Source organism: Orbicella faveolata, unplaced genomic scaffold (genome assembly GCF_042242905.1).
Source record: "Orbicella faveolata isolate gen_17 unplaced genomic scaffold, um_ofav_v1 contig_14, whole genome shotgun sequence".
Classification (NCBI taxonomy): domain Eukaryota; kingdom Metazoa; phylum Cnidaria; class Anthozoa; order Scleractinia; family Merulinidae; genus Orbicella; species Orbicella faveolata.
In genome coordinates this window covers 7,542,704-7,568,098 of record NW_028301541.1, presented here as the reverse complement: position 1 = coordinate 7,568,098, position 25,395 = coordinate 7,542,704, and the positions used below count along the sequence as shown (strand labels likewise).

Below are 25,395 nucleotides of genomic sequence, written 5' to 3'. Positions count from 1 at the left end.
CTCTACCGTGACCGCGAGAATGAAGATGGCGGTTTTGCGTTGCTATGTGTCACCCTTCTGATTCGGAAACCTACGATGCGGTGGTCGAGCTTGGTGATATGGAATTTCCTCGTCTTTTACAAAATTTTTCTATGTTTCGGTTAGTTAAAATGATTTTACTGGTGATTTAATGGATTGAAGTGAAATTAATGATGTCACTCAAGTTATATAAACCGTGAACTTACATTTTTCAGGAGCTTCGAATGTAAGCGGCAGCATCGATGACCTGTTAGTTTCTAAAGAAGACCTCGAAATCCTAACTAAAAGACCCACAGGAAAATGGCCCCTTTGTGTATTCTACAGAAATCCAAGTAAGTCTTTAAGTGAGTAATGACATGACACTTTCATGTAACAAAACCATCATTCTGTCAATCTTTCAACCAGTCAATCAATCAATCAATCAGTCAGTCAGTCAATTAATCCTTTGATCAGTTTATCAGTCACTCAACCATCCATCATTCAGTCAGTCAGTCCTTTCATCCATCCCTCTGTCTGTCCATCTGTCTGTCTGTCCACCCATCAGTCAGCCAGCCAGCGTCAGTCAGTCAGTCAGTCAGTCAGTCAGTCAGTCAGTCAGTCAGTCAGTCAGTCAATGCCAATAGATCCATTCCAGAGATCCAGACCAGTAGATCCATGGCACTTAGAAGGGTGAAATCTCCAAGTACGCTATTAGACTGCATTAACACTGTATAGAGTCTGTATAACTACTGAAGTTGAACAGCAAGTGTAACAAAGTTCACTTTATTTAATTTTTTTCAATGTTTTTAGCAACTGCTTTGTCAAGCCTTGAGCAGAGTTTTGCTGAGTTTCTTAGAAGTCTATCAGAGAATAGCGCATTTAAAGAATGGAACATTGTAGCATTTAACCTTGACAAGGTAAGCCTTTGAAATGCTTTGCCCCAGTGTTATTTATAAATGTTTGAATGAGGGGGCTTTGCTCTATAAGCTGACTTATAAGTACTGTATCTCACATCAGTTACTTTAGGCTGTACTGCCATGGCCTATACATGAGATACAGTGTAACCAAGGATGATACAGGCAAACTTAATGCTGGGGGTAGTCCTGCAATAGACCAGCACCCCATCCAGGGGAAGTACAAATACTCCAGTAGTCACTTCATACTACAGAAACCAGGATAAGTTATGGCCTGATGGGCCGCTTGGCTCATGTGCAGACTTTGCATTAAACTTAAGATATTCTGCAAGTTAAGGTAAGGTAATGTACATGTACATGTAAGGCAAAGTCTGCATTGGACCAAGTAATACATGCTGCCAGAGTATTCTGGATTCCATTAACGTTAAATGACTAAGAAGATTTCTACTCTCCCCAAGGTAGGATGCTAGTCCATGACAGGGCTACCCCCGGTACCCATTTGTACACCTGGGTGGAGAAAGGTACTGTGGAAGTAAAGTTTCTTGCCCAAGAACAAATTGCAATGACCCCAGCCAGGACTTGAACCCGAACCACTCGATCTAGCATCCAGCATGCTAATCATTAGGCTGCCTGAAGTGTCAATTCTATTTCTTTATTGTGTACGCTGACATTTTTCTGCATAGGGAATGTTATCATGGGAGCGCCATCCAGGAGCTGTTCCTCTTCTGCAGTGTCACATTGGAACAGCTGAATCACCATTGAGCTACCCATCACCCAACAAGGTTCACAGAACAACCAGCTCATTACATCAGTGGTTTAAAAATGTGGTATGTTTATTATGCAAGAACTGTTAGTGATAACACATAAACATAATTGACAACTACACGATTTCTTGGTCAATGACATGAAATGTTAATCCTGGAGGTGTTAGGTGGAGCAGAGCTGTCATCAAGTTTTTGAGTCGGCTGTTACCTTGATCATCGGATCCATAACAAATGTGTTGCTTTATAGATGAATTTTATCAACAACAGGTGAATTAACCCAGTGCATCAAGGGCCCATCATGATTAGTCCTGAAGCCATAACAGATGTTATTGGTTACAGCTTCAACCATGACAGCCCTTGTGGAGGGGGAAAGGGGGGAGAGAATCTGAAAGTTAAGGGGGGATGAATTTTATGAGAGTTGAGTAAAGAGAAGCCAGGAAGTGGGATTTCCAAGGTAGTGCAAAGAAGTGGCCACTGTTTTGTTAGCAAGCACTCACTGCTATGCTACTCACTATCCACATGAGCAGAATAGAATAGTGAGTACCATAGGCCAATCAGAGAGTGGCATTCATGATAGAACACCAGTAGATTTATACCATGTCTGAATAAATCCTTTTTGTAGATGTCTTTTAAATTCTGGATGAAAATACAGATTACCAGATCTCTCAGGCAGCTTTCTGTTTTGAAGGCAATTTTGAGTTGATTATTGTAAAGTCAAAATGGACCAAAGAAGTCACAACCCCGAAATTAATGTGTACATGTTCATGTTACTGCAACCCTTTTTGTGTCTGAGATCTGAGAAATTTATTTTTTGAGGGCTTATTTTGAGGGAAAGGGGTTTGTTGTTAGAAATAATTTAACTGTTTATTTATTTACTAGTTGTTTTATATAGTATAAATTTATAATAACATTGTTATGGACAGAACAAGATGTTTACAAAAAGACTACCTCTGCTCAATATCAATCATTTGGCTGGTGTGGTTGTTAGTCATGGAGGATATACGGTGGTGGGAATTTCTGGTCATTTACATCACCAAACAGTGGAAAATACACTCAGGAAGGTTAGAACTACACGTACATCAAAATAAGAGAAAAACAAATTAAAAATTGTTGGAGACTACACATTCACATTTTTTACAATAAGCCTAGACATCATTTAAGTTACAGACATTGATTGCCCTTTTTTGGTTGTTACCAAGCAACAACCAATCATATCATCTAATGTAACAATATGAAACCAAGCATTTCTTTCCAGATGTTTAGAGTATGCATACCTCTTATGCAACTGTTGTAAAAGTGAATACCAGAGAACTAAACTCATAATTATAAACCCAAATGATTCTAGTGATTGGGCAAGTTAGTCTGGTGAAACCCTACTAGTAAACTGGGCTAAGTTCTTTTTCCCATTGCTTTTAAAAAGTTTCAATTTATATTTGGTTGTTGTTTACTCTTTATGCAGTTGGCTAAAAGTTGGAAAGACAGGATAAAAGTTTTTGTTGTGATTCCATTCACTGATGAGGAGATGTAAGTTGTTTTGTTAAACTAAAAAGAATCGTGTACTATAAAACATGTGTACATGTACTGTGTATTATGTTAAGCTTCCTAGAGAACAAGAGAGTTGCTCATTAATTTTCCAGTGACAGAATGTACTAGGAAAGTCAAAAAAACTCTTACTATCTTTGCAGAAAGCAATGGTTTGTAACATTTAAACTCAAGTGGCCTCTGTGGGTCAAATATGACTACATGTTTTTTCTTTTTTCTTTTTTTATATTGGAGACCAGACTATTATTTGAATCTACTATAATTAAATACTTGTATTACATGTGTATTTTATTAAATCCCATTAACAGGTTTATGATGCAGACGTACAATGTCAGTCAGCTACCTGCAGTTCTAGTTTTTAGTTCACAAGGTAGATTATAGCATCACTAATAATATTATTCAATCAGATCTATCCCTGTATGTTGTTGTTACAATGTTTTCAAAACTAGGCACAAATAAATATTATACAGTGACTTAATCACTGGTTCCAAGGGAAACAGGTAGTTTTGGTTTTCTGAGAATCTTGATGTTTCCTGAGACAAAAACAACTTTAGGGAAAAATCAAGATTCAAGGGGAAAGGAAACAAGCTGTTTCTCAAGGGACCAGTGATGTGTTTTGTTATACGTAGCTCAAATTTACAGGAGGAGTGAAAGTAAACTCTGGTTAGTGTGAGAGTGGGCAACAATTACTTAACTGTTGCCTGCCAGGAGATATTTAGATTTATAATGTAACCATTGCCACAGGATCATAATTAATCAAATGAAACAATGTGTGTTACATTCAACTCAACTCCAGCAGGTACATAGTATATTAATATGTTTTGTCCCACATGACTTTATGCAGCACAAAAAGTCATACCACTGGACGTTCATCCCTGTTGCATGCTCTTAAGGGTTAATAATTTCATTCCAATATGAAAACTTACACTGTTGTGATGTACACAATGAATGACTACAACAGTTATCAAAGTCTTTGAGGAACCTATTCAGTTACTGTTCATTTGTTCATTTATTTGCTCTTCCCCCATGGAAGGGATTTCCCCCCACCCCCTCCACTCCTCTGGAAATTCCAGTGAAGCTTCAGTACACTTCTTTAAATTTTTGGTCTTCCAGAATTCCCCACCCCACAGGAAATTCCAGTCCCTTCTGTAGGGGGAGTATGGATATTTTCTGGAACGGCACATTCCCAATAACCTTTATTGTTGTTGTTGTTGTTTTTTTTTTTGACAAATAATTTGCTTCTCCCAGAGTGGAAGGAAACAGAAAAACCTTTGCTTGTGCTGCAAAGTGTTGGTGAGGTAGAGGAGAGAAGACTCGAGACCATGTTGGTAACTCTTCACAGCCAAGCTTATCAGCTGAATCTGGTCAGTGTACAAAACCTGTATACTGTAGGCTTTTCACAATGAGCAATGAAAATGTATTCACATAATTATTTATAAAAATTTTGAAATTTAATTACAAATCAAGTGAAATGATTTTTAACAATAATTGGATACTTCTTGGTTCTAGCCTATTATCATGATTTGCCAGCATCGAGAAGATCAGTTATTTGCTGAAGAGGAATGCTGAGGCAAGACAAACTGACGGCTGCTTGCAGGCACTTTCAAAGAGCAAATTATTGTGATTTGTTAGCTAATTAGTATGTGGCAAACAGATCAGTCATTTGCTAAAGCAGAATGCTTTGACAAATAATTGATCTGCATAACAAAATGCCAGCCACCTCTGCATTTTCGAAGTGTCTATGAAGAGGATCTAGATAACACTAAAAGCCTGGATTAGACTATTCGCTCTTGATTTCTATGAGTGATAGTTAACTTGCCTATCATGCAATAGAAATCTTGAGCTCATAATCTAATTGTTAAATTGAGCATCATTATTGCTTTCGGTTCCAAATGCAGTTATCAAAATTGTGCAAACACAACTCTTCTCTTTCCTATGGAAAAACAAAAAAGATGAAATAAAGAGAGCAGTTATATATCAGCCTCTGGCAGAAGGGGGATCATTATTGTTAAGATTAATAACCTATCTGAGAAACACTTATAATAAGTTACTGAACAACATTGTTGTACATGTATGACTTTTTTTTCTTGGGTTAAACATTTCACCAGGGCAATTTCATGGAAGAAGTTTTAGAAACAAAACATCCTACACCACCAATGGCTGTGTGTTTCTACTCTCCAAGAAGCCCACGCACACTAAACTACTTGAATGCCTTTCACCGTTCATATGACACATTTACAAGAATGCAAGTCTCTCTGCAATTTGGAATGCTCAACATTGTTGATCATCCAGAAGGTATGTTATTTAATGTCATGACCCGTTTTAAACAGAGAGTAAATGGACACTAAACAGAAAGTAAACGCTTTGCTGTTTAAAACAGTATTAGCGTTAGTGTACGTTTTCACTTTCCCAGTCATAATGATGACATGGAGTCATCGGAACGTCGTTCACTTTTCATATCGCTAATTTTCATTGTTAATTAATTAAGGTAAAGATCTCTGAAAATAAGAAATTCATGAAACAAAAGGAAATTTTCATCAAAATCTAGTCAGAATTGCTTCAGTCTTAATCTTTTCTCTTCACAATCAACCTCTTTGACCAGAGAAAAGAGTTCAACATATGATGCATAACAATACATCAACAATATCCTCCATGCACCAAAGCTACACATGTAAACCCCCAAAACCTCTAATTAGGAAACACAGGGACGATTTGCCTTGATAAAATGCAGTGGTGTTAACTTTTGGGGTTTTAAGGTTATTTCATGTATATAAAAAACAGCATGAAAGACAAATTAAATAACACTATTCACACAACACTAAATTAACCTTATCTGAAGTTGCGATTGGTAAGGCTGACTGTAGAATGTCACAAGTTTTTCAACCATTTCTTTTTAACAAAATTATGTAATGCACATAACCATGTGCCATCGCATACTATGTTCGCACCCAGTTGTCAGTTCCATGTGAGCAAAATATTAAGTTATGTCATTACCGATAAGTTAATATATACTGGTATTTATCACAAATTACATTAATTATTGCTTTTGTTATATAATTATATTCAGTGGTGTCAAGATATGTACATGCATCAGATGTGTATGCTGTTCCATTTACTGTGGTTTTCTGGCAGGAAAGAGAATTGACTACACAGAGTAAGTACGTGTAGAAGTAAATTGGTGACTGTAAAATTCTATAACCACACATCATTAATGGCACTACACAAGTTGTGATAAAATTTGATGGCTGTAGATAGTTAATGCATGAATTTACTAGTATCCTCACTAGTAAATTCCTGACACAACCAAGTATAACAATCTCATGACTCGCAATTGGACCTGGATAATGTTGGGGGTACATTTAGGTTAGTGGCAGATTGTTTGAGCAAAGGTAGGTAGGTAAAGTCCACATATGAGCCAAATGGCTCATCAGGCCCACACTTATCCCAGTTTCTGTAGCATTAAGCAACTAGGAATATTCTACTTCCCCCTGGATGGGATGCTACACTGTAGTCCATCACAGAGTTACCCCCAGCATTAAATTCGCTAGTACCCATTTATACACCCGGTTGGAGAGAGGTACTGCGAGAGTAAAGGGTCTTGCCCAAGAACACAACACAATGGGCTCAATCTGAGGTTGAGTGCACTAACCATGAACCTAATGTGCCTCCAGTGGGGGGAGGGGGGTAGCAATACTCTACATACACCTCGCTTCATGCTATAGATCCCAGGGAAAGGTGTGGCTGCATAAGAGATTTTGGCTTGAGAGCAGACTTTACATTCAGATTCAGTTTCATATTTAATTTTGTTCCTGCAAAAACTACTTAATGCTTATTGGCCTATTTTGATAACTTATTGAACAAACAGGGTTTACAATCAAACAACAAGTATTCGACAGGGACATTCCCACACCTCTGCTTCTGTTTGAGTTTCTGCAAATGCTGCCTCTCAACCTGTACACAGCTCTACCAGAAAATGATGATGATGATGAGCCATACAATCCCTGGAAAGAAAGTGATGATACCAAGGTGTGTCTTTAGAAACAACTAGAAGCTAGTAATTAATTCAGAACCATATTTTTCATTGGTTTTGTGAAGATCATCATAATTATAATTAATTGTAATAATTACTACTAACAATTATTTCCCTGATCACCGAAACTGTAATGGGCTTGATTACCAGCTGCTGTTCAGGAAAGGAGCCCGTGCTCCTCCCACAAAAGCTGGACTCAAGAGAGCGTTGGAAATCGAGCCTAATTGAGAGACAGAGGACAAGTCAGTGGGATCTGTCTTCAGGACTACAGTTGCACCTCGCTATTTTAAACTCTGTCATCTCAAACTCCCTGCTATCTCAAACTACGGACATTTCCCTTGAATGTACTTTTTCAGTCATTTACTATCGGCTATCTTGAACATCCGGCACCTTAAACTATTTCTTGTTTCCCTAAAGATTTTGAGATAGCAGGCTTCAACTCTATGTGGTCATATCTGGACTTATCCAAGATAGGGCTGATCCCTTTTAATCAATCCTCAAAAATGTCATAAAAAATTTTCTTCATGGATAGAACAGAAATTGAAATTATTCTCTTACAAGTCACAAGTTACAAAGTCTTTTTAACAGTGATTTTGATATTATGTGGTTCCTAGAATGTGTGCAACCTTTTGCTGCAAGATGCATGCGCCATAGGAGATAACAGTACATTAATAGACAAGACAGGTTTTCAGCAGAATGACGTCATGTTTGGGCCACCTTTACCTCCTTCATGGCCAACTAAGGTGAGCATTGGTATAACAAATGCTCTTTTGGAAAAATTATTGCTTAATGTTTGCCTCGTAGTATAATAATACAGCTCGGTAATTTGGAAAATATTTGAGCGTGAGGCCACAAAAGACCAATTTTAATATATTAATATTCTAACTTGGCCCCAAGGCTTTAGGAGAATAAAATGAGAGAAACCACATTGAGGTTGAGGGACAAGTAATTGATTTCTTTTGCTTTTTTTCCCCCAACCTCGGACCAAGTTTGAATTTTGATATATCGAAACTGGCCAATTCTAAACTGTGGGCAACAAGTTGATAACTTCGACTAGGTGAAGCCGAAAGCTTACCTTTGAAAAAAATTCTTAAACAGAGAACGTTTTTACTCAAGATGACTTTTAATCCTGGTCACTCTTCCATTTTTAAGGCTACTAACCTCAGAAATGTATAGAGAAGTACTCACACAATTCCATTAACACGTGCCAATTTTTTAAACCATGTGAACTCCCTAGCATTTTAACCACTTGCCCATTCGACCTTTTTTCAGTAGCACTGTACTTCGTATTCTGATGTTAAGTCTGAATGTCTTTATTAGGCCAAAGTTCAATCAAAGATGAAAAAGAAGACTTTTCAATTTGAATATGTAAATGACCAGACCTGGGCTTCACTCATAGAGCAGTCAGTTGGTCCAGTGAAGTCATACTCTGCTCTACCAAGAAAACAATCATCTCGTTTGTTTTCTGTAGCTTTGGTAAGTCTGTAGCTCTGTCGAATTCGACTTGGTATTCTAGCCAAGTGAGTGAGTGAGCAAATTAACGTGTACGAAAAGGAACACCCTCGTGTCGCGTCTCCTCGTGCAAGGTGATTTTCGCGCGCGCACTCGCCCATTCGAGTGACTTGGTATTCTAGCCAAGTGAGTGAGTGAGCAAATTAACGGGTGCGAAAAGGAACACCCTCGTGTCGCGTCTTCTCGTGCAAGGTGATTTTCGTGCGCGCACTGGCCCATTCGAGTGACTTGGTATCCTAACCAAGTGAGTGAGTGAGCAAATTAATGGGTGTGGAAAGGAACACCCGCGTGTCGCGTCTCCTCGTACAAGGTGATTTTCGCGCGCGCACTCGCCCATTCGACTCACCGTCCACACGCATACATACTTACAGTCGTAGTCTACTCGTTTTAAACCTTTCGCTTGCGGCTTCAAACCTCAAAGTCAACTAGTGTGGTTCTACAATATACTGTTACGGTTTATAGTTGATGAAGAGGGAAATATTAAACCATGTGGGATTGGGTTGAAAACTCTTGGTGGTGTAGGGTGGCGGACAAAAATATTGAGGGGAGAGATTTTAGACCCTGTTTTACCGTTGTAGCGGGAGTGAGGGAGTGTCTCAAATCCTCTGGCTTAAAACCAGTAAACAACCTTCATATTTAGATGATATTGTTTAGTTAAGTTTACATGCAGACTAACTTTAGTCTGCCTTAGCTTAGTAAGAACATCAGAGTAGCGACAGACCCTTTACAGTCAAGGTTGTCACGTCTAAGTGGGAAAAGGGAAAAGAAATGGCTCCTCGGCAATTTTGACTCAGGACGCTTGATAATTAATGATGTAGTCTAGAAGAACATGCAGCTTAGAAAACGTGGCTTTTGAAGCAAAACGTAGCACAGTAGAGGAAAGGTCACTAGTTTTGCAGATGTAACAGAGAGAAAGTAACATTACATCATAATTCTCTAGGAATGCTGTGGCAGGGTTTTGATGTTCGAAGATTCAAGTGTCACACTGGGGTAAACACTGGTTCTTTTTCTTTTTTTGCAGGTTGTGTTTCTTCTAGATGGCTGTGGTTACTGTGCCAAGATTTTGCCAACAATTGAGAAGATATCTCTAGATGCCAAGTATTTAGGTGAGTACTGTAACATTGTTATTCAGTAGTTTGTCATGTTGTGATTAAACAGGGTTGCATGGCATTGATGTCTTAAATTTAATAGTTAAATCTGTGAATTCCATTTTGATATTTTACAAATAGGTAAATCTTACTTAGCATTGGTGTCCTCAAGTAGTATTTTGAAGCTAGATGGAGCTAAATGTCTTGACACTTACATCAAGTTGTCATTCATTCTTCGGAAACGCTTTTACGACGTCTATTGCTCAAGGATCAACGAATGAAAACTGTTGCTCAATAGAGTTGTCGTGCAATATTGTTGTGAAGTTAAGAATGTTTGCGTTGTACAAAATTCTACCTTTAAACGAAAGAGAACTTCAAAATGATAGGTTACTAAGATAGAAAAATACCAAAGATATAATAATAAAACAGTAAAGACCAGGGATGGTTGAGATAAGGGCAAGATTGCGATAGATTTCGAATGATAAACTCATTGTCTTAATCATTGTCGTTTTGTTTGCTTCATAGGTGCTTCGGTGTTCGTGCACAACTGTTCATCAGATCCGCTCACCTGTGAGAGATACAGCATTACAGGCTATCCTACACTCACTGCATTCCGCAGTCTCAGCTGGTCTACTGTTGAGAGTTGTTCAAGTTCTCACTCTACTTACCTCAGACTTGACTACCACGGAGTTGTCTTTGTAAGACTTCATAATTTAGCAGCTAGTTTAGCCCTATAAGCATCAAAGTAAAAACGTACCACCGGCCAAAACCGCGCGAAAATGTGTGACAGGTTCCGAGCGCAGGAAAACAAGCAACGTGTTCCAAGCGCGCGAAAACGTGCAACAGGTTCCAAGCACGTGAAAATGTACAACGGGTTCCAAGCGCGGGAAAACATGCAACAGGTTCCAATCGCAGGAAAACTTGCAACAGGTTCCAAGCACGGGAAAAGGTGCAACAGGTTCCAAGCGCGGGAAAGGTGCAACAGGTTCCAAGCGCGCGAAAACGTGTAACAGGTTCCAAACGCAGGAAAAAGTGCAACAGGTTCCAAGCGCGGGAAAAGGTGCAACAGGTGACAAGCGCACGAAAACGTGCAACAGGTTCCAAGAGTAGGAAAACGTGCAACAAGTTCCAAGCGCGGGAAAACAAGCAACGTGTTCCAAGCTCGCGTAAACGTGCAAAAAGGTTCCAAGCGCGCGGAAACGTGCAACAGGTTCCAAGCGCGCGAAAATGAGCAAGCTCCAGCGCGGGAAAACAGGCAACGTCTTCCAAGCATGCGTAAACGTGCAACAGGTTCCAAGCGCGCGGAAACTTGCAACGGGTTCCAAGCGAGGGAAAATGTGCAGCAGGCTCCAAGCGCGCGAAAACATGCAACAGGCTCCAAGCGGGCGAATTCAACAGGTTCCAATCGCGTGAAAACGTGCTATCGTTAAACTCTAAGAAAAACGGATTATTTTTGTTTTTCTCCTGATTGGGTGAAGTAGTAGCTCGACTCAAATTGTAGCCACGACAAAGAATTCATAGGAGAGTGTTAGTTGTTGAATTGTCTCAAAGACAACGATTTCTGAACATCGCCAATGCCATTCCATATAATGACATCTTTGTATCACATTTTTTCCAAACTTTGTGCTAATGAAATATTCAAATACATGTAATGTTGCCTTTTTTCTTTATTAACAGGCCAAAGATGTTTTGGAGTGGTTATCAAACATCAGTCAACCTGCCGTAGATAGAACGCACATGTTTGACTCAATTCCAGACATGGTATTTGTTGTAATGTTCTTCAATACCTTCATTAATCTATTAAGGCACTGAGGCTCATTTTAGACTCAAAATAAGTGCCATGACTGGCAAGGGTGTGGTGTTTACTAGTGGCGATTCTGTTAGTATTCGATGAGAAGTGTAGAGGGCGAATTAAATGCTGTGATGAAACAGCATTCCCATCAAGGGGGAAGTCGCACTACTCCTTATGGCATCCTAGGTTCAAACACGATTATTAAAGCTAGTTGAGGATAATGAACTTTGATTTCAGTTTTGCAACTTTCCATTGAGCTTTTCTGTTAATATTTCAGGTCTTTCAGTTTTCACTACTTATGTCGAACTCCTCAAAATATTGGGAGTAAAAAACACTTGTTTTTTTGTTTTGATGTTTTTCTAGAAGAGGATTAAAATCTCTCATCTACTGTAAACTCGGTATAAGTGTTAATCACCTTTCGAACAACTGGTCGTGGGGGTGGGGGGTTGGGTAAAGAAACTAAGTTAGCCGCTGGCCTGTTGAGACTATAAGCAAACGTTCCACCCAAAATCGATAGAAATGCGTTTTATGTCGAGCTCCACGTGAATTAAGATTTATGTGAAACTGTTGTCCCTCTGTACTTCAATATCTGAGTTCCTTCTCTCTTTTCAGGATGTGGATGTCAGGTTAATTGGTACTTTGTACACGCGGTCCTTAGCTCGCCGCTATCTGGCGACAACTCTCGTGAACAAGTGGTATCCATTTAACTGTTTTCAGCTGGTCTGCGAGCTTCTTTATGGTCGAGTACCATGCTATGTAACGTACACTCGAGATGTTGTCGATTACGGTAGCAAGGTGAACGCTAAAGATCAGGATCTTGTTTTGTCGAAGGTGAGTTCTTTGCAGAAGACACGCGGTTGTTAGAGACAGTTTCAACTCTCGCCCTTGCGGACAACCCACTATTAAGACAGAAGCTACATCCCCGTACGACAAAACGAATCGACTTATCAATCTTCATCGACGTCAAAAAAATTCATGCCAATATACTTTTTGTAGTTCCACAATTAACACGAACTATTAGATAACAACTATTTGAAATGAAAGGATCCGAATATGTCGGGAGGGCTTTACTCTAGCTTATTCTTTTTTTTCGAGATTCTCTTTGTTGCATCATTTCTAATCTGTTTTTTCCCTCGTTTGTTTTTAGCTTGAGCTTCAAAGAAGTGATGGTGTGCGAGTCAAAGTGTTTCAGTTGGGTCAAAATGTGGAATCTTTAATCAACAACCAGAGGGACACGAGACTGCACATGTTTCACGACACTCATAGGTTTGTTCTGTCGTTCAGTTGTCTTGACCATCTAAACGGATCTAGCGGTATTGGTGGTAGACTTGTCATAAGTCGACTTCTTGTTAGCACTTATCTTACTGCGAGAGGTCCGTGTAACGTCTCTGATTGGTCAAATGAGAACAAAACAACCAATCAGAGACTACTTCATGGGTATGGAATATTTCAGCTTATGACTTCTTTGGTATTCTTCTAGATTCGATGGCTATCAGATTTTGAGGTTCGCCACAATTAATTAAACTCATCAGCAATAAATGGGCTCGGAGAATGGTGCCTGAATGGGTAGTGGAACCCAACAGGAAACTGAACCGGTTGTCCAGCAGCGAAAACACGCGGAATGACTTGACACCCGAAGTCGAGCTGTAAAATCACGGTTTCCCTGCACAAATTCCCCGGCCACCCCGTACACCACCCTTAAGGAGCTGCTGGCGAGCAAAATTGTTTCGCGTTTAACTTAGCCTGAATTACATTTAGCCACTTTAAAAAAAAGTTTTTCATCGGGAACTTACTCAAAATTCGTGAAGCATAATGTTATTTATACATCTATATCATTACACGTCAATTATATTTGAACTAAGCAGTCGGCATTGCAACTTGAATCACGTCAGAACTTGATGTTTCAGATACGACTTGCCAAAGAACTTCAAGTGTGAACACGACCACAAGATCTGCACTGACATTGCCGTGCGCTTTGTTCAAGACCACCGGCGTCTTCCAGTCCTTCACATGACGTCAGCGGCATTTCACACCAAGTTAGGGTCAGTACAAGAGAGCAAGAAAGCGAAAACACGAGTGAACGAGAGTTAAGCTATGATTGTTAAATGATAATGAGGTTTCTTCAATTCTCATTTACTTTCGTCGGCGCGTGGTCAAACTTGCTGAAAGCGGGTGAGAGTTGGCCTCTTCTGCGCATGCTCGTCAAATGAGTGAACTCCCGTCGACTCTCGTGTAAATTTAAGCTGGTTGATATTCGATGACGGCGCAAGAGTGAGAGAGAGTGGAAGATCAAACGATAATAGCAGATTGATTTTTTTTTCTGTCTTACGGTCACGATGATTTTGGTGCATTTGTGGACAAAACGTTGCTAAAATTATAATTACCTGTGCTCATACACGAAATATGACAAGAACCAATATCAAGTTGAAAATGTTACGGAATTGGTTGCGAAATTAGAGCAGATTGAAACAGGGTTTTAGAAGTTTTCTCAAGGCAAAATGTTTAGAATCTGGGAAAAGAACCTGCCCAACTTTTACTATTTAAGATCAAAACCTATTGCTTATTACAAAACCTCTAAAATATAATATATCATTTGGCTTTTGACGTTTTAAAGGCATGCTCGTGACAGTGCCCCCTTAAATTGCATTCTCTGACTGATCGTAACAGTTTCTTTTGTTTCTTTTACAGTTCTGAGGAGAATGCAAACTTTGAACCCTTTGCACACAACTTGCCCATTTTATTTGCACTGGCACACAAAAACAACGTATCCAAAGACAGCTCTTTTTACAAGGTATGAAAAACAAAATGTCACGGCTGAGTTAAAGGAGTTGCGTGACAGATACGTCACGTTTCAATGACAGACCAACGAAAGGTAGTTCAACTATATGCTGTTTTTCCTAGGAGCTTACAGAGTCAGCTTACGCTATGTATAGCGAGATGGTTTTTGTTACCCTGGATATTGATGAGTTTGCGCACTGGGCGAGCCGCTTTGTACCCAAAGACTATCATACCAAGCATGCTTTTGGTAAGTAGCTTTGTTTGACTCACTAGCCTTAGAAGTCTCATAAAAAAAATCGATATAACGTGCGCAATTTTCAGTTAAAAATCGGCGTATACTAAGGGGACATGGTGCGGGGAAGTGAAGTGGGGACAAGCTCCTTCATGTGTACGCATAGGACGCTTGTTTCAGGGACAGTACGCAAGCTGGCGCACACGTAGCGGATATTGGTTCATTTCTATGTTATAGCGGGGACAGTTTGCAAAAACAGTCCGCGCGATGCGAAATTTAAAATTGAGGTCTGCCGTCATTTGTCCCTGCTTCATGACCCTCGAATTCAAACCAGCTGAATTTCATTCAACAGTTTGCGGGAACACAATTTTGTTCCCACATGTCATACGAGGAAAACTGTCGCCGCATCATTTCCCCTAGTGTGTGCCGACCTTAATGGTGCAGCAGAGGTACGTAATGACATTCGGTAAATTCACAGGTTAGATTTAGCTGGGAGTAGTGCTCCAAGACGCATTTACACACGCGCTCAGACTCGTAAGATATATTAGCAAGATACAAGTCAAATAATTGTATCCTATTTTATGATGAATATTTGGCTATGGATCCGATAAAAAGTGGCATGTGGACCGGGTTCGAAACGTATTGTTCACACTTTGTTTTGGAAAGGTCTTTAAAACGTTGTAGTGTGAACTGGGTGAAATACTGATTTACACTAGGCCTACAACTGTATTTAGTTTGTTTTGCGCTATAAACGGCTTTCAAAACCTGACCCCAGTTGTTAAAGGCTTGATAACGCTATCCAGTGGATAAGTCTTAACAAAACAAACCACGCTATCCACTGAATAGTGATTTATCCGGTGGATAGTGTTATCCACCTTTCGAACAACCTGGGCCAGAAGTCTTATAGACTTCTGCCATAATAGACAAAAACCGATAATTCTACGAAATCATGAACACCAAATTATTGTGCCTGTAGATTTTTTCTTATGGACCTTTTTGTTTTGCCCTTTTCCATTTAAAGTGTAGACTACGAGTAGTCCCTCTTTCACATAGTCCGTCGTGCGTGACGCGAAAGAAAACCGCGAGAAAAAAAAGGGCTGTGCGAAATCCTGGGGGCGAAAAGCGCCAGGATTTCTCCCACCCATTTTTTACTCGCGGTTTATTTACGGTCTCGCTCGACGGACTAAGCGAATAAGGAACTACTCGTAGTCTATTTAAAATTTGGCTCGGTTCCCGAGTTCCTTTTCCTTGTAACCTGTAACAAAAGTTTGTCCCTTTATTTAGGAAGACAAGCCGAGAACGTTCCAGCGTTGTACCACTACCCCCGGTTGTGCATTATTCAACACCAGGATCACCAACACGCCGCGTTCTATCCTCCTATCGAGGAAATGCAGAGGCTGGGGACTAGAGTCCAGGCACGTCTCGACCAGATCACTTCCCAACAGATTATCAAGTTCGTTCAGGATTATTTAAAAGACCCCGCGGCGTTAATTGTGAAAACTGAATTTTTCTAAATGCCAGAATTTAATGTAAATATGAGAATATCAAAGCTAGCTTGTGACTTTGCCATCTTAAGGGATGCAGGCAATTCCCGGAGTAGAAGGTCTGTAGTTGCTAGTTGGGCAGTAGGCCACAACCGTATTCCCGGTATTAGATTGGAACTAGCTTGCAACTGAGGCTAATGCAGGGAGTCTTTTCAAATGCAAATGACATTAATCTCTTTTTAATGATATTCCCCTGCATGAGCCTCAATTGCAAGCTAGTTCCAGTCCAGTACCGAGAACACGAATATGGTCCATTAAGGGAAATGATTCTGTAGAGAAAATGCCCTTTCGATGGAGATAGCATAAAGTTAAAATGGTCTGGATCAAACATGATATAGTTAGAATTCTGCAGCAATTCAATACTTTGCTATATACAAGAAGGATATTTATTTTTATACCTATTTATTTAAGTTTTATTACTTTGTAATAGTTGGTACTTTTAACTTTTTACATAAATGAGCTGTGCTTATTACACGACTGTGTTTTTGTGTGAAATTCTACAGCGTTTCTGTTTCTTTTTTAATACTAACTGAAGGACATTTTTTTTTTTTTATAAAAATCCCTTTTGTGGCTAATTTTCGTTTTAAGCTGTCTCTTTTCTTTGCCTTAACGAAATAACCACCTGTCGATGAGCATGGGTTCGCTTACTCAGCAATATTTAAATTTGCTTTTATGATCAATTCATTGCTTTGCCGCTTGTTCGCCGCTTATCAGAAAGCGAGCTCCGTAGCGCTAGTCATCTTCGGAAGTCTGGGAACGACTCGAGCCAATGCACCTGTACCAGCTATTCCATCAGAAGCGTAACCAGTATTAACCATACAGTCGCTGGCCATGCGGTGCAAGTCACTGTGTTACTAACTCCGTTTGTGTAAAGTCCCCTGACTTCCTTTGAAAATCTCGGGTTTTCCGTTTGTGTAAACGTGTTTATTGTCTTGCCTGACGCGACAGTTTCTGTACCAGTTTGTGTCTGATCTGTTGAGGACACTGCAGCCGTCGTTTTTGGGTCTGTCGTCCTGGAACATCCTAAAATGGCCATAAGCAAGAAATATGTTTCAGTTAGTCTTTTTAATACACCTTTGGTAAACTTATATTTTTACACAATGCAGCTACTTCCGTTATTTAGAATACTGATACTTACGCAACTAACTTTACAGTACATCTACTGACACAACTTAGAATACAACACAGCTACTTTACACTACTTGCAATACTTGACATTGTTTACAATACTAACACATCTACTCTACACCACTTACAATACTTATACAGCTACTTTGCATTGTTTACGATACTAACACAGTTACGTTACTTTATCTACGATACTAATACAGCTGCATTATACTAGCAAGACTAATAGCCACTTTACACTATTATTTCTTACTTTCTATGTCTTAATTTTAATACATGAAAGTCAAAGGAACACTCGGCTGCCGCCATCTTGAATTTTCACACTAGAGGAGGGACTGGGTTCGACTTTATAAGAAACGTACCTTGGTAAACCTGGCACAAGTAAATTTCCACCCTCATGCATATTTGACCGAGTAGTCTCCAGGCCCTCGGGTTAAATCGAACAAAACGAGCTCTGATTCGCCGCTCAAACATGTTCTTGTGAACTGTCATCTCGTCCCAGTTTCCACGGAACACCTGTGAATCAATAACAAAATTTGCTGCAGCACCTCGACAGTGGGAAAGTCGCATTTTAGTAGATATCGTTGTCTCTTATTCTTACCTTCGCCTTCCCAGAGTGATTGCTGTAGGTTTCCCACAGTAAGCCGTCCAAACTGTAATTTAGCGTATATTCTGTTACCCAGGTCCCCATCGAAGAACCTTGAGTCGCAACGCCAGAGATGTTTCGAACCTTTTTTAAGTCGACCTGCGAAAATGATAAAATGTGTACTAAAACTTTCACGGGGCTATATCATAAACATGACTTCGAAACGTTAAAAGTCAAAAGGCACATTTACATCAATGGAGACTACAAATAATTGTGTAGCTTTGTTAAAAGATTACTGTACTAGTGCATTTAATATTTAAGCTATTTAAGTGATGCTATCATGAATTTCACATGCACCAGGTTTTAATCTCAAATTGCAAAATTCGGGCAGAATGTTTCAAATTCCACCCTTGTGTCTTGGAAAAATTGCTAAATACCAACTGCAATTTGTTCTTTGTTCAATTCAATTCTTTATCTTGAATGAGCGAAGCTTTCTTTGCAGTTGTTGGAAGTTTGACACATAAACGATGTGTGGACTGGTACCTGTATGTATTGGAACACATCATCAGTCTTTGCACACCAGCTCCCCCACAATGTAGAACCATTGACTTGTTTGACCTCGTTATTGAGCCTGCCTTGTGACGGGTGGTGTCCCTTGATAAAACTGGACGCAGAAACCTGTTCATCAGGTATTTGCCTCTTCTCCAATCCTGCTGCAGCGCGGCAGTCCTTGTAGCGACCGTCTGTCGAAGGATTAGTGAAAAGAAGAATCAACTTAGTGCTTTGTGTTGATTTATTGAAATCACTAACCCATACGTTTAAACCATCTGAAATACCAAAAAAAAACACTCTGGAATACCAACATGCTTTGAAAAGCTGGACACCAAAGTGCCATCTGACCAATCACAGCAAATGTAAATGACCAAATAAACCAATCAGAACTCGAGGCGCTTTTGCAACACCAGTGTCAAGCGCAGGAAAACATGCCACCGGTGCCAAGTGCAAGGAAACATGCGCATGCAGGCATTAATTACAGGCGCGTAAAAAAATCTAACAAGTATCAAAGGCAGGAAAACATGCGGCCCGTACTAAGCGAGGAAAAACATGGTATCCTTGCCAAGTGCGAGGAAACATGCAAGCTTTGTCTGTCGCGGGGAAATAAAACAGGTTAAAGGCAGGACAACATACAACCCGTCCCAAACGCGGGAAAACGCACGTCAGCCTAGTCATGGCTAGTTTAAACATTGATCCATCCTGATTGGTTGATCAAACTCACCAGGATTGGTAAGGGCACTTTGCATGCGTTCTTTCAACCAATCGTTGAGCTCATCAAACAAAAATTAAGATAGACTTGTATTTTGTTTTTTAAATTCTTTCAGTGAAACTGTTTTTTTTTTTAAATAACCCACTCATGAATGTGATTAGCAGAGACTCAGAGTCAGAGATGCGATATCTCCTAGTTATGGACTCATCTGAATTTACCTTTCGTGCTACATCCATAAACTTCTACTCTCATGCACGCGGTGCCGTGTGCATTCCATTCCAATGCTCTGATTCTTATCACTTGTGCTATGATAGCCTCATCTAGCTTGTTTGTCACGACGGAATTGTCATCGCTGTTTCCCTTTAGTGCCTACGAAAAATTCAGCATGTCGTTAGAAATTTGTTACATGTCTGAAATGGTCTCTCGTCTCCTATAAAAGCTGGAGTCTCTCAGATTATGACAGACTGGGCTCTGACCACTCAATTCATTTTCACATGATATTGCCTGTATCTTCTGTTTTGTTGACATTGTTGCAATGTTTAAAACAATTTTAAACAAGGGCGTAGATTAGTGGACTCAGATTCCTTCTAACACTGTAGGTTTACAACTTAGAGAACCAGTTTGACTTTTGTTTTAGTTTTTGTTTTCTTGTTTGTTTTTTCCATTGCTCCCACCTTGAATAACTGTGATGCATATTTCGGGTTCAAAAGTATTTCCACATGTTTCTGTTTTCTTCAATTCTTGAATGATTTTCTTTTTATGCTACTGTTGCTGTTGTTGTTCTTAGAGGCAATGCTGTCTGAATATGGATATTTACCGTGTGTTTGTCAAAAGTTTGATATGTTTTCCAGCTCACTCCACCGTCACAACTGTAGTTTAACGAATACTTTTTGACCCAGTTCCCCAGTGGACAGTCTAAGCCCTGCGTGGCCACGCCTGTTATCACTGTTTCTTGGCCGAAATCAATCTGCAAGTATGGATTATCGTCCCAGTCCATCGCACACCAACCACCAAAGGTCTGGTGCTGAATACGTCTACACCGGGAAAACACGAAGAACCAGTTAGTAAGTTTGTTCATCTTTCAAAGCGAAAGAAACAACATCGCGGGGTTAATTAATTTAACATTAGAGCGGTTTTCATTTGAGTGTCGAAAAGTATCTGATTTTGCACCAACTACGCTACACGATTGGCTTAAAAAACTCGCGCCACTTTTTCGTCCAATCAGAAGTAAAACCAAGCTCACTCGCACTCGTTTTCCCGCGCTTTGCGTCAGCTACATATAATTACTTTGAGTTTTTGATTGGTTCACTGAATTGTCTGCGTCCTTTGTGATTTGCTGGAGTAATTGCTTTGGTTTTGGTTTTACGACACTCAGTTGTAAAATGCTCTATCCTGTGATGGCATTTAAAGTACTTAAAGAAGCTACGTCACGGTTTGGACATCTTGAAAAGTTTAGCCTGATAAATTTTTGAAGTTCGTCGTTTGGAATCCGTGTTAATCTTCTCCACCCTTAACCATCCTTGTTTCTTTTCTTTGGGTGTTTTTTTATCTTAGTAAACTATTATTTTCAAGTTTGCTTCAATTTAAAGGTAATTTTATACGTGGCCAAAACAAATCAAAATTCCGTGAAAGTGTATGCTTATCTATTAATAAGGTGGATGAAAGCGGAGTGTGTGACCTTTCAAAGGAAAGCTATTGAGTAGTACTTTCACGAAGGACTATCACATACTCTGTAACGTGGTTCTAATTTTAAGTTTGTAGGTGAAACCCTAGTGTGTGACCATTTAAATGAAAGCTATTGTGCAGTACTTTCATGTGGTATTGTTTATTCTGCTGTAAAAAGTGGTTCTAACTATGAAGTCTGTGGATGAAACCCTAGTGTGTGACCGTTCAAATGAAAGCTGTTGTGCAGTACTTTCATGCGGTGCTGTATGTTCTCCTGTACAAGGTGGTTTTAACCTAACTTTAACGTTTGTTGATGAAACCCTAGTGTGTGACCATTCCAATGAATGCCATTGAGCAGTACTTTACATTGAGCTACAACTTTTGTGCACGAAACCCAAGTGTGCAATAATTTGATGTTGTAATGTTTATTTTGCTGTGAAAGGTGATTCAAACTTTTAAGTCTCGCCTGTAAATAAAATCCTAGCTAGTGTGTGACCGCTAAAATGAAAACTATTAAGCATGCAATGCTTTAACGTGGTAAGTTGGACTTTCATCTTGCGAGGTATTTGTTGGTGAATTCAGCAAAAAATACGCAATTTTTCGGTTAAAATGCTTTGGGTTTTTTGAAGCAAAAGAAACATGGAGATCTTATTAAAATCAAACCAAGGAATTCACAAACATTGCGTGCTGTACTAAACATCACACTGGTTCCCGCCCACCTTTCGTTCCAGAGTCTGCCGGCAAAAGGCTGCGTCCACACCGAGTTAGAAGACGAGGCAGTAATCTGAGAGTCCCGGATGTCGCCCGTGGCCATTCCCAAGGCAAGATTACAGTCTGTACAATGGAATAAAACACCATTAACTTTATAACAAAATAAGCCTCGAATTTTTAGTAAACTGAGCTAGAAAAGTATAAAAACGTAACAATCATTAATCACGAAGAAATATGAGGGTAATTAAGGTTAAGAAATACTGAAAAGAACTACGAATGATGATTTAAGAAACATGACGTGGGAAATTTTTCACGATCTACGTGCGATCAACGACCTCCATAATACGCGCTCAAAGCTAGAAAGTGAACATGTGCGGAAATATCAAATTTACCAAGGGGAAAAAAAACAGTATTGAGATAAGTAGGTATTTTGAGTAGTTTTGCAGCCCCATAGAGATCGAATGTAGGCCCGCACAGTTGATTTATGATTTACGTACAACAAGGGCCATATGTTAAGCCGTTCTATTGCGGTATCACAAAGTAGGCGTATCTGAAATGAATCTAGATTGAGCTATGACTGGTATTCCACAAGTTATTTACAGTTCAAGTGCCAGAGTTTGATTTATTTTTTCAAGCTCTCCAATAAATAATTGATCACTATTGTGTTTTTTCTTTTCGCGAGTGTTTTATTTTCGACAATTATGTCAGTGAGAACATGCGAAAGTTTATTCTCAGAACGTAGAAAAAAGTCAGTATTTTCTCTGTGCCAAAACGGGACATATTGAACCATTATCTCGCGAAATTGGAACCTGGCAGTCTTCCGACTAGTCTTGGGAATTCACTTTCTATCAAGTGAAACATTTACCTCCGTCGAAACACAAATTCTCTTTTTGACTTGAGTACGGCGAATTCGAAAATAATTTTCCATGACTGTTATGAAAGGTCCTCGACGTGGGATGATTAATAAGGAATGTCTAGTTCAGTTGGAAAGCTAAGTTATATTAGGTAGAAAGTTGTTCAGCGAGCTTTTCACTTCTTGAGCAGAGCGCTAGCCAGGAAACGAAGCCGTGGTACAGGATGCGAACATTTCAAAGAGCTGACGGTTTTCTCTCATGCAGTTTTATTTAGTCTCCTGAAAAGAGAACGGCGTGGATCCCAGGAAAGTTAAACTCCTGCTTTAATAATTGCCATTCATTATCCATTTGCTGTCTTGATAAAGATGTGCACACTTTATTTTCACTACTCAAACCTCTGCAAACAATTTAAAGACCTTTTGTTCACAAGTAGCTTAAGTTATAGGTCACCGGCAAGTTATTACTTCACTAAATAAATAAATGATAAGTAGCTATAGTCTGCTCAAAATAAACGACCTGTTTTTCACAGGCTTATGTTTAGTAGTAATTTAGAGGTAGGCAATTCGGTCAGTTGCCTACGGAATTTTAACTTATTTTCAAGCTCTGCTCGTTCAATGATTCGTAATTAGCATGAATAAGGTTTAGAACTCTTCCTCCCAAGTTTCAGAATTTTTTTACCTTTGCAGACAGCGGTGCATAAGTAAGTGGAATACTCCAATTTCGAGCGAAGAAAACTGATTTTCGAGAACGGTTAACCTCTTCAATTCCAAATTTTTACTTGTCATTACCGGGCGATTTAAGCCAGAGTTTTTTCATACTTTATCCAATTTTCACACCGATTTGCAGTATCTTTATTCGTTCCTTCAACTTAACTTAGTATTTTATCCTGTAAAAGTCAATTTATATAAAGTTAAAATATTCGAGAAGATGATAAAGTGAACTGATATTCAATGAAGGCGTGTCCATTCCTACCCCTGTGTTCAGAAAAGTCTTCTCCAGAAGCTAAAGACAGGCGTGTCAAATGAAAAACTATCATTATTAAAACATCATTCAATGCTTCTTATCCTCTACTTCAGGTATTAATTGTTGAAATTCCATGATTTACAATTAGTCTAACTCAGTAGATCATCACAGTGATACAGTGATAATCCTGAAAATGTATGACGTGACCTGCCTTGACAGCGCAAGTGTTTTCTAAGGTTAGACCGTTGACAGTAATTAATAATCATTAATTTTGTTCCTTGACAGTCCATCTCAAAGTGGTTTCCGGGGCAATTTTATGTCTGCCGCTCGGGAAAGCATGCAACGTCCAAATTTACACATAATTAATCATTTGGAGATTTCAAATGACGCGCCGCCCAAAGAACGCTTTGCTTATCTCATAAATTCAGAAGGCATTTTAGAACATGACGAAATATTTCAAGTTAATTCTTATTCTACTTATCACGAATAAAATCACTGATTAAAAACCTAAAAACAGGCAATGAAATATCAAAATGTTTTCTGTTGTTTTTTTTCTGTGTGTATGGCATTGTCGTTAAAATTTAAAGTCCATTACAGCCCAACAAAGTTATGTTCGGTTTCGCGTAAATAATTCTGAAATTGTTTTAAACGATGCACTTGGGTTTTTTGTTTACATAAACCGGCAAAGCACTTGTTTCGCAAGGAATTATATACTCCCTGAATGTAACGACCTTTGTAAGAAAAGGTAGCACTTTAAGGTTGACAAGTATATTGACTTCAGAGAACCTCTAACAAGGTGACTAATCTCTTTGTAATCCTCTGTTGTTAGCAGAGGAAAAACCGGTTATCAAAGGAACTATCGATCCGGAGTCAGTCTACAAAAGGGCTGAGAAACTCTGCTCAGCCACCAACTACAAATCATATAAACATCTCAAATATAGTATTCGAGTTTTAAATGATCCTTTGTTGTATATTTGACGATTTTATCGCGGCTTTTCGAAGCGCAATCGGCGAAGGTCCGTTCTCATTCTCCAAAACAGGAACGAAGATTCACTGCAGCAATTTATCGGCCAATTCACTCACGGTCACTGCAACTTATAAACAGTCAACTTGTCCCAATTGTATCAGTAGTAACAAATGATATGAATCTCTTACTAGAATAGAATTGAAACTGAGAACTTCTTCACCACTTAAAGATGCACATTTTACATGTATTTTGTGTAAGAATGAAGGTACATATGATATAATGTTGATGTTGATCTCTGATGAAGTTTATTGCTCAATGTTATCAAAATAAGAATGAGTTCAGAGTTCTCATGTGTTCTTTAGTAAATTATGTAGGGATTTTTCACTGCACTTTCGGTTTAGTTTTAAGATATTATTTAGTCTTATTTAAGCACACTTCTAAAACCATCTAAGAGACAGTCATTCAAGACTCGATTGTACTCACCAGACTCAACATGGTGGATGAAGGAAAGAATAAAAGCGATAACAACGCCTGTAGATGCAGCCATCTATTTCGTAGCAATGGTCCAGGTTATCTTTTTATAATTGGCGAGTTGTGAAGAAACAAAACGAGTCCTTTTCTGTAACCTTTTCGTTGTAGGTCGTTGTGTAATGCTAGCCGACTGGTCGGACAAATAAAGAGATAATTAATCTTCGTCAATTACCGTTCTGTCTCATTTTGGTATGCGCGCTAGTTTCAATTACGTGATGTTTTGTGAAAAGATAAAATATAAGGCAGCTTCTTCGGTAAACAGTCAATCTTACTTACCAAGTACAGACTTGGAAACTAACGTGAGGTCAAAATTATCATAGAAACATCCAACCATTCCTCAGCTATCATTCCATTAAATTGAGCTTCTACTTTGGAATGATAGAAGATACCGGAGAGCATCGGAAATCCGTTCACCTAAGTAATTTGCCAAACTATTGGCTACTCGTTTTTTTTCGAGTATTCTGGCAGTCACCGAGCTAGGTTATTAGTAACTTTCCTTTGTTGAATCAGAATTATTTCATTTTTATTTAGTT

The 25,395-nt window shown here is 39.1% G+C and overlaps 2 protein-coding genes across 3 annotated transcripts; one reads left to right on the top strand and one right to left on the bottom strand.

Moving 5' to 3' along the window:
* Positions 1–8: 8 nt before the first annotated feature.
* Positions 9–16,665, top strand: LOC110062345 (uncharacterized). Its single transcript, XM_089287436.1, has 22 exons — positions 9–139; positions 234–350; positions 808–914; positions 1,595–1,738; positions 2,599–2,736; positions 3,135–3,199; positions 3,526–3,587; positions 4,466–4,581; positions 5,326–5,512; positions 6,285–6,371; positions 7,083–7,243; positions 7,862–7,990; positions 8,568–8,723; positions 9,781–9,865; positions 10,373–10,545; positions 11,525–11,608; positions 12,252–12,470; positions 12,787–12,905; positions 13,547–13,681; positions 14,328–14,430; positions 14,541–14,664; positions 15,934–16,665. The coding sequence occupies exons 1-22, from the start codon at positions 76–78 to the stop codon at positions 16,161–16,163; spliced, it is 2,805 nt and encodes a 934-aa protein (XP_089143562.1). The 5' UTR covers positions 9–75; the 3' UTR covers positions 16,164–16,665.
* LOC110062340 (lactadherin-like) lies at positions 16,557–25,233 on the bottom strand. Of its 2 annotated transcripts, XM_020769207.2 has the most exons (9): positions 25,139–25,220; positions 24,815–24,992; positions 21,556–21,670; positions 19,989–20,205; positions 19,390–19,540; positions 18,451–18,650; positions 17,923–18,066; positions 17,684–17,837; positions 16,557–17,216 (listed from the first exon to the last, which is right to left on the bottom strand). In XM_020769207.2, the coding sequence occupies exons 2-9, from the start codon at positions 24,876–24,878 to the stop codon at positions 16,978–16,980; spliced, it is 1,284 nt and encodes a 427-aa protein (XP_020624866.2). In that variant the 5' UTR covers positions 24,879–24,992; positions 25,139–25,220; the 3' UTR covers positions 16,557–16,977. The 2 variants fall into 2 exon arrangements, with proteins under 2 accessions (XP_020624866.2, XP_020624867.2); XM_020769208.2 differs by lacking the exon at positions 24,815–24,992 and having other exon boundaries at positions 25,139–25,233.
* Positions 25,234–25,395: the final 162 nt, after the last annotated feature.

Coding starts and splice junctions, on each gene's coding strand:
- LOC110062340 (XM_020769207.2), bottom strand. CDS start 24,878: ATGGCTGCATCTACAGGCGTTGTTATCGCTTTTATTCTTTCCTTCATC. Junction 20,206..21,555: donor GGCAGACTCTGGAACGAAAG/GTGGGCGGGAAC, acceptor TTCCCGGTGTAG/ACGTATTCAGCACCAGACCT. Junction 17,838..17,922: donor ATCACTCTGGGAAGGCGAAG/GTAAGAATAAGA, acceptor ATTGATTCACAG/GTGTTCCGTGGAAACTGGGA.
- LOC110062345 (XM_089287436.1), top strand. CDS start 76: ATGCGGTGGTCGAGCTTGGTGATATGGAATTTCCTCGTCTTTTACAAA. Junction 915..1,594: donor TAGCATTTAACCTTGACAAG/GTAAGCCTTTGA, acceptor TTTTCTGCATAG/GGAATGTTATCATGGGAGCG. Junction 7,991..8,567: donor CTCCTTCATGGCCAACTAAG/GTGAGCATTGGT, acceptor TGTCTTTATTAG/GCCAAAGTTCAATCAAAGAT.